At 39.0% G+C, this 17,031-nt stretch overlaps 1 protein-coding gene across 4 annotated transcripts in view; it reads right to left on the bottom strand.

Moving 5' to 3' along the window:
- Positions 1 to 17,031, bottom strand: part of RBKS (ribokinase) — an 82,682-nt gene that overhangs the window by 56,102 nt on the left and 9,549 nt on the right. For 3 of the 4 annotated variants that reach the window (XM_033125228.1, XM_033125227.1, XM_033125229.1), the window contains exon 2: positions 6,191 to 6,323. In XM_033125228.1, coding sequence (XP_032981119.1) covers positions 6,191 to 6,323 — 133 coding nt within the window. Of the gene's footprint in view, positions 1 to 6,190; positions 6,324 to 11,065; positions 11,290 to 17,031 lie in introns of all 4 variants that reach the window. The other variant, XM_033125230.1, reaches the window with a different exon arrangement.

Genomic DNA, 17,031 nt, shown 5'->3' with positions numbered 1-17,031 from the left:
GGCAAATGGTGCCTAGGGGAGTCAGGAAACCTGGAATGTAATTTCAGTTCTGCCATTATCAAGCTACATTTTGCCGCAAATTGTTCCATCTTAGCCAGGCTGTAGGGTAGGACTGGCGTCAGTTTCTTTGGCGGCAGGAAACCAGTGGTTCTCAACCTTGGCTGCTCATTAGTATCTCCTGAGGAGCTTATAAACGTCCTGATGCCCAGGTTACACCTCAGACCCATTCAATCAACCCCTCTGTAGGTGGGAACCATAGAAAGCTTCCCAGGTGATTACAATGAGTGGCCTCCAGTTTGAGGACCACTGGTTGCAGGTGAGGAAGTGTCTGTAAGCTTTGTCTGTGTGGAAGAAATGCAGAGGGAGGGCACAGTCCTGCCTGGTGAGTCGACTAAGTGCGAGCACGAGAAGTGTGACCTGCAGCATCTGCTGGGGCCGACGGGCCCATCAGGGTCCCGCACTGGGACCAAGGTAAGGTAAAGCCCGAGAAAACGATTTCTTTGGCTTGTGTTGGCTGACTCCAGTCTCATTTGGATATGGCCCAGGCCTGTTTCCCTTTGCTTCTTTTGCTTCTATCTTTCTAAAACTCGTATTTGGCAAAAATAGTTGGATTTCTGTTTTTCAGAGTGGTCAGTAGAAGCACGATTAACTTGACATTATCATTTGACTGTGTTAAAACACAATGTGAGTTCAGTATATTCATGTCTATTTTCTTGCTCTCGCTTATGAGTATGAGAACATAGAAGTTCTTTCCTCTCTCCTCCACTTAATCAAACTGTACCTGTTTTTCAAGCATCAGCTTAAGGCCTACTTTCCCTATTCTACCCTTTGTTAATCTTATTTCCAGAACCCCTACAGCATTCCTAATGATACTATATAATTAAACATTCAATTGAATACCATCTTACATTGTTTGCCTAAACCATCTTCCTTAAAGGCTAGTCTTCCTAAAAGCTTATTGGAGACGGTAGCTTAGCATACCTTTATCCCCCCCTTAAGCCTTCTGCATTAAAGGTGTTCTGTAAGTATTTGATCATCTTTGATCAAATACTTGCCTGTCTGTTCGTTTTCTTTGGGCCTATTTATCATTCTTAAAGGGACATGACTACAAGCACCCATACTATTCTAGTTGTGGCTGCAGAAAGGTTCTATCCAAGGTTTTGTTTCTAATAGTCCTCTTAAAGGCACTTTCCTGCGCTTTTGGTTGCAGCAGTGAAGTACTTCTGGGTAGAAAGATTCTGGGAAAACCACATAGTTAGAGGTAGCCTGTCCGTGTGCCTGTTCCACGTGAAAGATGCCAGGTCATCAGCAACTGTGACAGCCATGCACACCTAAGCTAAAGCAACTCTCAGAGCCCCAGATGCTCCTAAGGAAATGCTGGGCTCAGCTCCACCCTGAATATTTTAGAGCAGCACTGTTGAATAGAACTTTCTATCAGGATGAAATGTCCTGTATCTGTGCTCCCCAATATATACACTTGAAATGCAGTCAGTGTGATTGAGGAACTCAATTTTTAATTTAATTTAAAATTTTATTTTAGATTTAATTTAAATCAAAAGAGCCACATGGGGCTGGTGGCTACTGTATTGGACTACTCACCTGTACAGAGAGATGGGAATTAGGATCATGCAAAACAAGGGCTGCGTGTATCAGGAGCAAGAACATTTATTTCTCCAGCTAAGGAGACTGAGGCGCTTCCTCTACTCTTACCACCGGGAGGCTTCTCTTTGTGTGGAGGGAGGGCCAGTCAGGGCTTCCACATCCACAGCCAACAACCTAATGCTGGGTCAGCACCATCATAATAAACATCTATTTCAAAATGGTTGAGGAACGGGCTGCTTAGAATCCTTGAATGTCAGGAAATATCTTGTAATTCCACCAGTCAGCGTATATTTGAGATAAATAAAACATAAGAGGAACAAGGTATCTTACCCGAGGTCACATGAAATGGAATATTCAGCTGAAAATGTTACATATGTTAAAACAGGTTACTGATTTCACAGAATATGTGAAAATATAATTAACACCAAAACTAAGCTGAATATAGTTTACTCTTTGTGATTTAAGCATTTTTGTGACTTTTCAGTGCCTGGGGGTCAAAATGAACAGCAGGTTTAGGAGACTAAGCTACATTTGTTGTCCTGTAACAAAATCCAGCAGTTGGTTTTTTGAATAAATCCCTCACATTCACTTTTTAACTTGTCATTTGTGGCTTATTATAAAAGATGAAAGAAAAATACATAAAATTCCAGTTGTTTAAGCTTGCTGGTTGTTTGAATCCTAGATAAATGGGTGTTTACCTTAATAATGGCCTTTATACAAAGTTAATGTTACAATCAGCATGATCAGGCCTGCTTATCTGAGAGTGGTGGTGGGTTTGTAATCCAATTATTTCTTCTGTTCTTCCTTTATGAGGCATATTTTATTTATTTGGTTATGGCCAGAGGCTCCCCTGTGTTTGCATATGTGGCTAGGCTTTCCAGTCGACACAGCCAACTAGGTTTTAACCAGTGGTCTTTCAACAGAGTTCAGGAAAGGACAGATTTCACTTCATTGTATATTACCTGGAAAGGTCTGGTGACTAATTTTTGATCTTTGAAAATTCAAATCTCAGCACACGATTACTTGATTGTCCCACGATCATTTAACATGGAAGGCACTCTCTTGGTTAAGATGATAGGTACTTTAATATACTACTTTTCAAGCTATCTGTGGTGAAGCCTCGGGTTGTTTTTTTTTCATTTTCAATCCATTTGCGGACTAATAATTTTGTAAAATATAATAATGAAATGAAAAGAGTCATACAAAATACAAGGCCTAATTTATTACTATTATATTCAACAGCTATAAAATTACTCCATCAAATTGCTATAAATATTTCCTTTTGCTCTCAATTTCTGTATCGTCCAGACCAGTGACAGTTTACCGCCTGGCCTGAGGACCAGACTTTGAGTAGCACTGCTCTAACATACTGCCTCTGTCACAGAACTTCCTACCTGGCCATTCTGAAAGGAAAACAAACCGCTACTTGTATTAGTTTAGAATTAGATAGTCTAACATTTGAAGGGAGCAAGACCAGGTAATTTCCTGAAGGCCTTCTCAGTTTGTTGATTTTCGATCTGGGTCATTTGGGTCCATGTTTGCTTGTGGCTTCCTTCCACCTGCGCAAGAAGCAGGGCCTCTGGGATCATAGTGGCCACTCAAGATGAGCCCTTTATCTACCATGGTCCTCCTGAGCTGCAGTTTTTGATCAGAAATACCCTCCTCCTCTAACATTTGGAATTGAGGAAGAGGAGACCCTTAAACAAATCAGGTGAAGTCCTATGAAAGGTGTCCCAACAGGCTCTTTGCCCTGCCAAGAAGACTTTCAGTTTCTGTGATGTCTGCTTGGATTTTTCATCTCAGTGTATCATGTCCAATTAGCCTTGGCCCATGACTCACTTGAATACTGACTATACAACTCTTAACTACTTGAAGTGTTTCATTATACACATTTCACTGTACGTGTATTAATGGACTCTTACTAGTCCTTGCCACAATATCTTAAGAAATATTTCTCCTTAGCTTAATATAAGATGTTTTGCTTGTGCCATCAAACAGTCTTACTTCATGAGAGCTTAAATTTTAGTTTGTTGTAGGGCAGCAGTAGAAGTTAATGTTGCTAAGAAAACCAGAGGAAATTTTCTGTTTTTCTTTTGTTCCATCTGTTCATTTTTATCTTGAGTAATTTAATGATTACTCTACTTGGAATTTGTCATCTTTAACAAACTGCTATAAAGCAGTTTGGCTAATGTGCTTGATATAAATATATTTCACAATAGAAAGAAATACCACGATTAATGGGTAGCAATAACTTCCACTATAAAAGAGATTTTCTTTTTCTTGTTAAGAAGTCTAAGAATATTATGCAATTTGCTTAAGCTTAAATAAAGCCACGTGTAAAGGTCCCAGGTTATCAAAGCAAAGTAACCCTGTATAGGTTTTAGCTCAAACTATGTTTTCTTTTCCTCTCTGTCCAGACATCCAGGTTAAATTCCACCGTGGGGCTAAACACTAGATGACTAAATTGACGGCGTGGTAGAGATGAAGAACTTTCAACATTGTACAGGTGCTGACACAAACCACCATACACATACCAGAATAAGACAAATAGCACTTTTGCTTTAATCAACCTCCTAACTGGAAAATTTCCCCAAATACAGCCCTCTGCCTTCTATTCCTTTCATATCCACTCTTATGGTTTCATGATTCATTTCCCAAGTTCAGTTCCACAATGCAAATATTTCTATTTTGCATTTCTCTCCTTGTCTCAAATTCAACAGACCTAAAATAAAACCAATCTCAAAATCTTCAGCATTGGATGAGATCCCAGGGGACATCCAATTTTGACTTTAATGGCTACATGAATAGCTTTTAGAAAGCTTCCAGGAGGGGGTTTTCTAATCTCTCTCTTAGCAGTTCCAGCTCTAGGGAACTCCCCTCTCCTCAGGGTAGCCATTCTTGGTACCTCGCTTCCAAGACCAGTTCTCTGTCCAGGTTTTCCCAGGCAGGAAATGACACCTCTTTCCAGTTCCCAAACCCCTTTAAGTCAGCACCATCTGATTACTCTCCAAACCCTGAGTTTCTAATCAAGTATAGGATGGTCAGGCCTAACATTTTTAATCAGCTCCCTCTCCAAGCCCCATAATTCCTAGCACATAATAGGTCATCAGTAATTAACTATGGATTAATTGATGTTTTAAATCTGTCGAGAGCTCACCCTTAGCAAATGGGGGTATCTTATTCTGAATCTGTACTTCATGTGATATTTTCGACCAAATAGCCAGATGAGAACTATATCACGTTAATCATAAATCAGAAATAAAGCTACAGTGCATTAGTAGATGAAATGATAATTGTATAATTTGTGCATCATTTAAAGACTCCCATGGAGAGAAAAGTGCTGTGTGCAATCTGAAGTGACATTTCAGAGAAATTTTGGTAAAATCTACCCAGTTCACAGGAGAGAGCTCATTCTTTTAAACTTCTTACATTTTTCTTTTAGGAAGTTGCAGACCCAGTTTACACCTTCCTAAAATAAACAAACTACCTTTCCTGTTAAACCAGTAATGATAGCATCTTAACATTTCATTAAAGATGCAAAAGTTGAACCTTTGGCAGCCAATTTTGTTCGATTTATTTTAAAATAATTTTTCAGTAGGATGGAAATAGGAATACTATATTTTACACATCATTTCTTTATATACCTGGAAACAGAACTATGCCCAAAGATCAGTTATGTGCAGTTCATTAAGGCCCAGTTTCCTTTCTGACCCAAGATACGGCATTAGAAGAAAAGACCTTACAGATGAGGAAATAACTTGGTCTCGTAACTTCCCAAAGCTGTGTTGCTGCCGTGACACCTGCTCAAAACAGGGTGACTCGTGCAGTTGTTTGGAAGTTGCACAGAGAAACCCCTCGGAATAGGCTACTCCCCTCACTGCTCACCTTCTAGTTATCAACTCATTCAACTCATCCAATGCGACATGAAGCTAGTTGAGGACTGCCATTTCCCACAGGATTCAGTGAGGTAGAAGCTAATATAAATGCCAAGGAAAATGGCGCTCTCTTACTTAAATCTTTAAAAGCAATGAACTTCTAAGAGAATTGAAAACAAGCATTCCCACAAGTACACATACATACATGTTTATAGCAGCACTGTTCACAAGAGCCAACAGGTGGAAACAGCCAACTGTCCATCAACAGATGACTAGATAAACAGATTGTGGCATGTGTGATAGAATATTATTCAGCCACAAAGGGAAGTACTGATACCTGCTATAAGGTAGATGAACCTTGAAAACATTATGCTAAGTGTAAGAAGCCAGACACAAAATGACACGTATGATTCCATATATAGGAAATATCCAGAATAGATAAATCCACAGAGACAGGATGTAGTCTGGTGGTTGCCAAGGGCTGCGGGGAGGAGGAAATGGGGAGAAGAAACTGTTTAATGGTAAGGAGTTTTATTTTGGAATGATGGAAATGTTCTGGAACTAGGTAGAAAGGGTGGTTTGTACAATATTATGAATGTACTAAATGCCACTGAATTGTTCACTTTAAAGTAGTTAAAAACAACAACAATGAACTCAAGTCTTAAAACCAGATTCATACCTTCAGAATCCTCTCCACTGAACTTGACACTCACCTTGCACACCATGGAAGTCCTTGCTCCGAGCCTAGCAGCTTGGACACACTGGTTGGCACCTTTCCCTCCAAAGCCAATGAAAAACTTATGTCCATGGATGGTTTCTCCAGTTTTTGGCAAACGAGGAGTAAGACTATCATAATTTAAAAAGAGAAAGACAAAAAAGCACGTTGGTAACTGCAATCAGTTGAAGTTGTTCAGAAGAGAGAGGGAGGTTATCTGATGGAGCTCTCGCCTTAGCAATCAGGCTGCGACCAGACGCAGGGAAGAGTCCCTTTTTCTTTAAGGTAACATTCAGTAGATTGCGTCACTTTCCAGAATCCATCTGCCTGACAGAATTCCTGTCCCCCACTGCCCCACACCTGCACCACTGGAGCTCTGTGCCGGGTCCTACTGTTTGCACTGCACCAGGGTTGTTCATGGGTGTCTCTGTTTTCCATCTGGGGGAACTGTCAGAAGGAAGTATCTTCATATTCCCCCTTCCCAGTGCCCGGCACAGAGGTTTAGTCACAGTGGGACTTAATCAGTGGAACCAAGTTAATGTGTGTTTCTGTTTGGGTTTATCTGGTCACTTTGATAAGATACCGGGATTCTGGTAATCACTTCAGGACCTAAGGAGAAGAGAGAAGTTACAATTCCAGGCACTAAAGAATCTTGTTTTCCTTGTGGGTTGCGTGGGAATGGGGAATTTAGATGGCAGGATCAAGTTTTCATCCTAAACCATCGTGTGTATTACCCATTTCATGCACTGACTCCAAAGAGGTACCCGTTTGAAAAAAATGGATTCTAAAGAGCTAAGTTTAGTTTCAATTTTTACTGTCGAAAACTCTAAACATACAAAACTAGAGAAAACAGTATACTGATTTCCCCTACACCCATAACTCAGATTCAACTATTGTCAACCTTGTTTCAGTCTAACCCTTCATCAACTTCTCTAAGAGCTACAGATTTTTACTGACATGTTATTACTGGTATGTTACTGCCTAATGAGTAATTAAATGAGTCAAAAAGTGAGAGTAATAGGTTTGCTCCAGCATATGATTTTCAAGTAAAGATGGAAGATGTGAGGAAACAAAATCTTTGAAGGACAGAAGACTTTAAAATGGAGAGGGAGTTCTGGGTAGAAAAGCAGGTGAAGAAGATGGGCTCAGTGACATGAGGACAGGTTGGCCACGAAGAAGTCAGCCAAGGGCCAGATGGAGCAGATGAAGCGATGGCAGGTGTGACCAAAAAGGTTCATTCGCTTTAGACAGGAAAGGACAAGAGAGTTCACAATAGTAAGTAGACTGAGAACCTACTCTGTTTTAGCAGATTAGAAATTTCTATTCATTTCCCACATAGGCTGTGATCTAGCTGACACCAGTGTCTTTTGAGAGTAACAGAACAATGCCAACAGCCTGTTTGCAGTGGAATGCCATACGACTGATGAGAACGTAGGATTGTTGCAATAAACACCAAGTTCGACCTGTGAACCTCCTTTATGGAGTTCTAAAAGTCTCAATAAAGTGAGCTCAACTACTCCATTCCCTAGCACGACACTGTCAAATACGGTTATTGGAGATTCAAAAGAGACTCATCGATAATTTGAAAACATCCCACTCCACTCCTCCCCTTTTCCATTCTATTTTTATCTTGGATTCTAAATGCATTTATAGTACTGATGAAAAAAATATACATCTACAACGTTCACTTCTGAAAAAGGTACTCAATCAAGAGAAAAATGGTTTTAATGTAATGTTATTATCCTGTCATTTAATTTAGCAATGACAAGTGATGATGAGATTTTGATTTGCATCAGAAATCTTAAACATTTTAGGATTCTGTTATGAACAGGCAATGATGAGTAATCTGTGTGATTGAGTAACTGTGTGAATTCTTGGCTTATTGGTGCTGCTACAAACAATGCTCATAACAACCTTAAAAAGAAAGAAATAGCCAATGTGGCTAAAAACAGGCCAAATAACTTAATTAGTAAGACTGTCACTAAAGAAACTTACGACTTCCACTATATTTACACTTAGATCTGGGTCACAATCCACTGGTTTGAATCAAGTGTATTTTTTATTATCAGCTGTGGGAAATCATGCAAAATGTATCACCAGATTATTATCGGGATGTATCTGGATGTGGGGGAGGAGTGAAATCAGGGGTACAGCGTGTATGTGTTGGATGTGGTAGCAGATGGTTGGGATTTAAACAACTTATATTAACACAAGCATTGTGCTAATTTAGCCATCACTGAAATTCCTCACTCCTTTGGAATTCTACTATTTTCTTCTTTTCCTTCTGCATCTTTGCCCTACTTTTATCTTTCTTCCCACAGTTGTAGACTTTCCCTGCATGAGGGCAGGGACCCCGTCTGGTGTTCCCCATTTGATTTATAGTACCTTATAGTCTGTAGTCACTTAGCATGGGGTGAACACATTTGCTGACTGAACAAATCTTTGTAAGTCTCCCCTTTTCTCCGAAGGGTAGCAGAATATGCCACCCCAAAATATGATGCTAGGAGTTCAGGACATGCCACTCAAAATACACTGTTTTGATAATTGGTGATTTTGAGTTGTAGGCACTTGAGAAATGGCAAAATGGGGACAGGCTTTCTCTGAACTCAGCCTAAAGACAGACCCTCCGAAAGGAACTCCACTGCCATAAATCCCCTCCCCGGGAGTTTCATCAACCAGGGAACATTGGCTCTTGTCACAGAAGAGACCAGAAGTCCACACCACACCCAGATAGACACTGTCACAGCTGTCATACCTCCCATCTATTCTAAGGGCCCATTCATCTTTCCTAAAAGTCATCGACTCTCCCCTAACAGGTCTAGTTCCCCCTGCCCTTTCCCTATTAAGATGCTATTTTAAGGTTGAATTTGAAGTCACCTTGGGGAGTTACTCATTTTTTCCTGGGTTTCTCCCACGTATACCTGAGGGATACATGTTAATAAACTTCTGTTGGTTTTTCTCTTGTTAATCTGTTTTTTTCAGACAGGGGTCCCAGCCAAGAACTCAGAAAGGTAGAGGGAAAATCATTTTTCCTCTCCTGCATCTCTTTCCCACGGCTCCGCTGTGTAGCTTCCATTCTTCTGAATCAAGGACATGGAAGTGCTGATGAATGGGAAGGAGGAGGAGACCGGCAGGGGTGATGGTTCAATTGTCAGGCAGTAACAAGTCCATGTTTTACCAGACCGTACCCACTGCATCCCAATGTAAGCAGCATTCCTTTCCTATAAGCAAGAACTGTAACTAGAGCTCATACTGTCATCCCTTCATTCATGGATTAATTCAACACATGTTAAATCAGTGTTTTCCAGTGTACCTCCTACAGGGCAAATTGACTTGCAAAATGATATGCTGTTGGGTCAGCAATCCTAAAGGATTTGTATCAAAAATACCTGTATAGCATATGCTGCTAAGCAGAGAAGCCTTATAAAAAGTAAATGCATTAAACAGAGGTTTGAGAGTTTGTTATAAACCTAAGGGGGAAAATTCATACTTTTGTATTTTTGGTATTTTGTGCTTAAATATATTATTTAAACATGAAGACCTGTGAAATTTCATTTGAGTCATTTCCTTTATGAAGCCAAACCATTGTATTGTGTTCATTTTTCTTACGGCTGCCTCAGTTCCAATTGGTCTAGACTCCCTCTGCCTATAGTTTTTGTCAGTCTTTTAAAACATTAAAATGAGTGGGTGTTTTTTTTTTAAATCCTAACTTTGATGCAAGTAATACATTAGTAAAAAAAAAAAAACACAAGTTACAGAACAAGATTAGTATGATTTGATTCATGGTTTTTAAAAAGGAAAGTGATATATGTATATATTCTCAGATGACATGTAAATGCATAGAAATGAAATGTTAATGAGAAGTCTCCATGAGAAGAGCAGAGAGCAAAAGTTTGTTTTACTTTATATACTTATGCATGGAGGTATGTGTAACAAGAACCTATGTATTATAAGGGGACACCACTTGTCACACCGTGGCCTCCCTGCATCTTTTTCCAGCCCCTGGTTCTTCCTGGGCTCCAGCTGGCTTCTTGCAGGTGCTAACAGCACCTTGCCCACGGCCACTCTCTTCCCACTTCAGGGTTTCTGTCTCTTGGTTGTGGCTCTTCAGGCTGTCGTCAGGATTGAGCAACCAGTGGCCTGTAGGGGTGGCCAGCTTGCACATATCAAGCATCTTTGTCTAGGTTCTTCCCACGTCCGAGCTTCACTTTCCCTGTCCCATACTCTGCTCTCTGGGTCAGAGTTCTGAATAGAATATGCTCACTGAAGGCTTTGTCTTATGCTCTTGCTTTCTGTTGAACCCAGACTAAGTTTATTGCTTATTTAGTTGTTTTAAAAAAGTAGATGAATCAGAGAATGGAAAGTGGAGAGCCACTAGAAAGTTACAAACAGGCAGAAAAGCATTTCCGAATTATAAATCCTAATTTACTTTGAATTAGGCTTTCCTATCTTTTTAATGAAACCATGAAGTTAAGGTCAAGTTTAAGAAGGGACCTGCATGAAGCACCTTGCCCTGGATGAAAGCATTACTGGGATTCGCCTCAATTCAAACATGACGTTTAGCAGGGGTGCCAAAGACAACGTGCTCAAAGAAGAAAAAATGGAAGCAGTACTGGTAGAAATGCATTGTTGCTACCATTGAAAAAATTGAAATAGTGTAAATTTCTGAATGAGGGAGAAAACCCAAACAGAGAAAAACAATCACAAGAAATATATTTGAATTTAAGACATATTTGTAGCTTCAAAAAAGCCACGACTTTTGAAAGCTGGACAGAAGGGAACACCGGTGGAGAGATGGCGACACCGTCCTCAGCCACGAGAGGCCACAGGGTTAGAGCCCAGGTGTGCCAGGCAGGAGGCCTGAGCCACTTACTGATTGTATCACCTTTGACAGCTTTCCCCTCTTTGAACCAGCTTCTTCTCTTGCAAAACAGGTTTAATAATACTTGTCAACTCCTTAAATGCCTGGGTTTTGTGTTCCGAGTTATTTCACTGACAGATGTTAGCAGAACAACTTATCAATTGCTTTTAACTTCTTGACAATGACGTGCTTGTTACAGATTCTCAGAGATGATTCATAGCAAAGGAAGGAATGACCTGGTGAAACACGGATGAGCAGCATTTAAACCAAAAAGGTCACGCTAATACTGGCTCCAGCTCAAAGTCAAGGATATGATGCTTTTTGGCTTTTGCATTCCATCCTTTTTTCTTCTGGCTGCACGCTTCTGACACACTGTATGACTTTATAACAGGGATCGTACTATTAGTTATTACCCAATTAAAATTCATTATGCCCATTTATTATTCCTACTGCCTGCACTCTTCAACTGTATCTGTTCTCAGTATTTGTGTATGTCACATTTACAAGGAGGAGGGTAATTTCCAAACCTAGTTAGTGATATCTATTTCTACCTCTGTAGAAAGAACTTAGCCTCCCAACTGAAACGTCATCCTGTGCTTCCAAACCCTAAATTTGCAGACATATATAATAGATGATTTATTTAAGACAATGAAACACACATTATGCTTTAAACAGTTCTTAACTGATTTTGATTTCTAGCCCATATCTTTTCCTAGCTAACAGGTCTGGGCTAAAAAGTCTTTTTTTCTGAAGTAGCTGCTCTTGAACTTACAGAATAAACAATACTCTTTCTAGCCAGAAGTGGCCAGCCTTTCAGTGTCATATCTTTGACCCTTATTGATCTAAATTTTGCTAATGTGTGAAAAGTGTCCTAGGCACTGGGAGAGCCAGTAAAGGAGTACATTTTGGTTTTCTCCCATGTTACGGTCTTACATGGCTTACTTCATTCACACCTCTGCTCAAACGTTACCTCCTCAGAGAGGTCTTCCCAGCCGTCTTACGGGAGATACCCCATACTGTATTGATTTCTGCTAAGTATTCATTAGTTCTGACAAGAAACACTAGGTTTCTGGATCAGAGACAGCCTTTTAATTACTCATAACTGCATTAGTTAGTTCTCTATGTCCCAATCCCCACAGAGTGACATGATGAAAGAAACCTCGAAATCATGAATTTTTGTAGTTTATATAAGACAGCGGACACCGCTGCTGATCCTCCTCCCCTCGGGGGTGTGGATGGGGAAGGGGGGAGGGGAGAGGGGAACAGGGCCTATTGACCTTGGCTTTGTAATTAAACAAATCCTCTGGGGCGGGGAGGGGGTCTGGGGGGGGCGAAGGGAGAAGGTCTCTAGGTTTACAACCCCTAGCAAGTAAATAATTATGTCCAAGGGAGAAGTCTCTAAATCTGTCCAGAGGTCTGTGACTTCCAGGATTTATTTGCCATTCATTCTTTCACCCGGGTGCTAGTCATCTGAGCTCAGAAAGTCTCGATCATATAGAAATGTGAGAACATTCACGGAGTATGGCTTCCCAATTTATTTTTTTTTTATTTAAGTGTGTTTTATTTATTTAAGTGTGTATTTTATTTATTTAAGTGTGTTTTTCCAGGGACCATCAACTCCAAGTCAAGTAGTTGTTTCAATCTAGTTGTGGAGGGTGCAGCCCACAGTGGCCCATGTGGGGATCAAACTGGCAACCTTGTTGTTAAGAGCACCGAGCTCTAACCAACTGAGCTAACCGGCCACCCCCCTCAACAATTCTCTTCATAGCAATATCACTGCCTGACATTATAATACTCATTTATTTCTTCTTTCCCTATCTTCTTTTGGATTAATTGTACTTCATTTCTTTTTCACTTTGGTGTGTTATCAACTCTATCACTTTTTCCTATTTTTAAAAAGTGATCTAAGATTTACAGTAAGCATCTTGAAGTTAATCAGTTTCTTTTCAAACGTTACGATGCCAGTTTATCTATAAATGTAATTTACAGTAGTAGTCTTCCATTTCCTGTCCCTGATCTCATGCTCTTAGTCATGCGTTTTAGTTCCACGTGATATAAACCTTGCAACACTGTTATTATTATTTCACTGTCAATTGTCCTTTTAACGAATTAAGAAATGAAGGAAAAAAAGCCTTTGTAGTCACCTGTATATAATATTTACCATTTCTGGGGCTCTTCATTCCTTTGGGTGGATCTGAGTTTCCACCTAGTATCACTGTGGTTCCATGTAAAGAACTTTCTTCAATGTTTATTGTAGTGCAAGTTTCTGGTGATAACTTCTCACAGGTATTGTTTTTCTGTCTTTATTTCCCCTTCATATTTGAAGGATATAGAATTCTATGTTGACAGTTTATTTTCCAAGCAGTTTAAAGATTTCATTTAACTTTTTCTGGCTTGCATTGTTTCTGACAAGAAGTCTGTAATCAATCTTTGCTCCCCTATATGTAATGTGTGCTCTTTCCCTCTAGATGATTTTAACAGTTTGTTTATAATTGGTTTGCAGGAATTTGATTACAATGTGCTTTGATGTGGTTTACATTATGCTTATCCTGCTTAGGGTTCATTGAAATGCTTAGAGCTAGACATTTATAGTTTTCATAAAATTTGAAAAATTTCCAGCCATTATTTCTTCAAATACTTTTTGTGCCTCTCCCACGGTGTTTTTCTTCTTAGACTACAATTACACATATGGTAGGCCACCGGTCTCACATGACTGAGGCTCCTTGTATTTTGTTTAGTCATTTTTTTCTCTGTGCTTCAATTTAGATAATCTCTATCGTCAGGTATATGGATCCTTTCTTCTGTAATGTCTACTCTGCTGATAAGCCCATTTAGTGACTCTTTCATTTCAGATATTGCATTTTTTTATTTCTTAAGCCTCTGTTTGGTTGTTTTATACATCTTCTACTTTTCTTCTCGCTATGTTTTATGGTTTTCTTTAAATCACTGAGGGTATTTATAATGGCACTTTTACAAAATCCCTTTCTGCTAATTCCCCCATTCTTGTCATTTCTTTGCAGTTTTGATTGACTTTTTTTCTTGTGTATACATCACATTTTCCTGATTAATGATTTTTGATTGGATGCTGAATATTACAAATGTTACATCGTTGAGTGTCTTAATTTTGTTTTGTTTTCCCAAAGGGTTGAACTTTGTTTTTTTTTTCAGGCAGTTAAGTAATATCTGGATCTATTTGATTCTTTTGAAGATTGTTTTTGAGATTTGTTAGGGGAGTTTAGAGTAGCCTTTCCTTAAGGGCGACCTCTTCTACTAAGTCGTGTCCTTCTGGGATCTCTACCGAATGCTCCAGGGGTTCAATAATATCTCTGGCTGGATAGAATACCTCCCATTCCCGTGTAATTTCTGGGAAATGTTCAGCTTACAGCTCTCCAGTAGTTGCCAAGGTTTGTGAAGTTTTTATGTATGCCCATTTAGTATTTAGTAACAGGCCCAAGGGGCCACGTGCAGATTTCTGGACCTTTCCCTGATTAGCTCTTTCCTCTCCAGTATGTGTTCCCCCAAATTCTAGCCCCCTTAGTCTGCCTAAACTATAAACTCAGTTTTCTCAACTCACTGATACTGCCATGATTTCCTTGAGTTCTTCTTCTGTACCATGGCCAGTAATGTACCTCCAGGACTCACCTTGTTTGTTTCCTTTCTTTTCTGGATAACACTCCTTTTGTTCAGTATCTGAAATAACTGCTTCATATATTTTGTCCCATATGTGTCCCATTTTCTAGTTGTTTTGTGGTGGGGAGGTAGGTCTGCTACTAGTTACTCCAACATGGTCAAAGTAAGTTTATTTTGAATTAATGGTCTGTACCTTGAAAGACACTTATATAGATAATTGGGATGACAGATGCCTATGTACATAATAAATCATACAGTGAGGTGAGAGCAGGGCAAAAGAGCTGTGTGGGATTGTAACCCAAGGAGAAAAGTAAACCGGTTATTAAACAGGAATGTGGTCAGAATAACGGGGACAAAAAGGGGCCACATCCTTCTTCATTTCTAAACTGTGGGATACAAAAGATTGAGTATAGAGGTGTCAGGAGAAGTGTATAGATCAAAATATTAAAAATATATTAAAATGAAAAGGTCATCTAATATATATGTATATATACATGTAAATATACATATATATATAAATATACATATATATACATATATATATATATATATATATGTATATTTACATGTATATATACCTCTTTGCTCCTAGCTGAGAAAAGCCCTGAGAAAGAATAGAAGCCTGGACAGGAAGGTACAGAATGAGATAATTTTGGAACTAAAAGTTGCAAAAGGAGAGAGCAGGAGAAATATATATGTATAGGGGATTAGGGAATGTGGATTGCACTATTTAGGATGGCATATAAGGTATGTGGGAAAATCAAGATACAGAAAAATGGAGCAGAAAGGGAATTGCTGAGACTAACGCATTTATCAAAGTTCCTGATGAAAAACTTTTTAATTCAGTGAAGAAGACAAAGTATGAAGTGACAAATAACTACAAAACCAATATTTTCTATTTTGCCAATTAATTTTAGTAAATTTTAAACTTCAAAATGACTTCTGTCACCACGCTGTAATTATCTAGGCTACTTCTTCCTGCCATCTGCTGGTGTAGGTTAAAGAAATACAAATGGAATTAATTTTATCCTAAGGAAAATATAATTAGAAAGATAAATCAGCATACACAAATGTATTCTGGAATCAATTATTAAAAATTTTAATTTATCTACCATTTTTGGGTTTTGGTGCTCATGCTTCTTTCACATTCCTATCATCAGGAATAATCAAGAACTGATTATATTATATTTGAGCTTCACAGTACGTTTGTAAGATGTGTTAGGGTAGGCCTTAGCATCATCTCTGTTTTCAGGGAGAAAGTGAGAATTCAAAACAGTAATGGCCTATCAACACGCACAGAGCTGTTTGATGGCTGAGCCTGACTTTAATTCAGGTCTTATGATTGCATTGCGAGGATCTTTAAACCATACTATGCTACTTTCTTTGACAATCAGTTTTCTCTCATTTTTCTTTATTTTTTTGCTGAGCAAATGGTGAATTTATTGACAGAAAGAGGATAGGATAGTGCACTTTCACTCAGAGTGGTGGGAGTAGGCAGGCTGGGAGAATAGCCATTGCCTTCTCTCAATTTTTTTTAGGAGGGTGCAGCTCACAGTGGCCCATGTGGGGATCGAACCGGCAACCTTGGTGCCACCAGCACCGCACTCTAAACAACTGAGCTAACTAGCCATCCCTCATTTTTTTTTTTAATGAGAACTTTTAAGATCTGTTCTCTTAGCAACTTTCAAATATGCAATACAGTATTGTTAGCTATAGTCACCCTGCTGTACTGTATACCCCCAGGACCTATTTTGCCCGTCTTCCCACCATCTGTCTCTGGTAATCACCAATCTGTTTTCTGTATCAAAGAGCTTTTTTGTCATTTTGTTTTTAGATTCCCAAATAAATGAGATCATATGGTATTTGTCTTTCTCTGTCTGACTTATTTCACTTAGAAATAAGTGAAACCCTTTACGACCACCCATGTTGTAAATGTCAAGATTTCCTTCTTTTTTATGGCTGAATAATATTCCATGTTATGAAAATTGGAATGAAAATGGTGTGAAAATTCCACATTTTCTTTATCTATTCATCCATTGATGGACACTTAGGTTGTTTCCATATCTTCATTATTGTAATAATGCTGCAATGAACATAGAGGTGAACATATCTTTTCCAGTTAGATTTTTTGTTTCCCTCAGATAAATACCCAGGAGAGGAATTGCTGGATCGTAAGGTAGTTCTATTTTTAGTATTTTGAGGAAACTCCGTACTGTTTTCTACAGTGGCTGCACCAATTTACATTCCCAACAGTGTCTGAGGGTTCCTTTTTCTCTACATCCTCACTAATACTTACTATTTTTAAAATCTTTTTAATAATAGTCATTCTAACAAGTGTGACATAATAT

Source organism: Rhinolophus ferrumequinum, chromosome 13, assembly GCF_004115265.2.
Source record: "Rhinolophus ferrumequinum isolate MPI-CBG mRhiFer1 chromosome 13, mRhiFer1_v1.p, whole genome shotgun sequence".
Taxonomy (NCBI): Eukaryota; Metazoa; Chordata; class Mammalia; order Chiroptera; family Rhinolophidae; genus Rhinolophus; species Rhinolophus ferrumequinum.
This window is presented reverse-complemented; position numbering and strand designations above follow the sequence as displayed.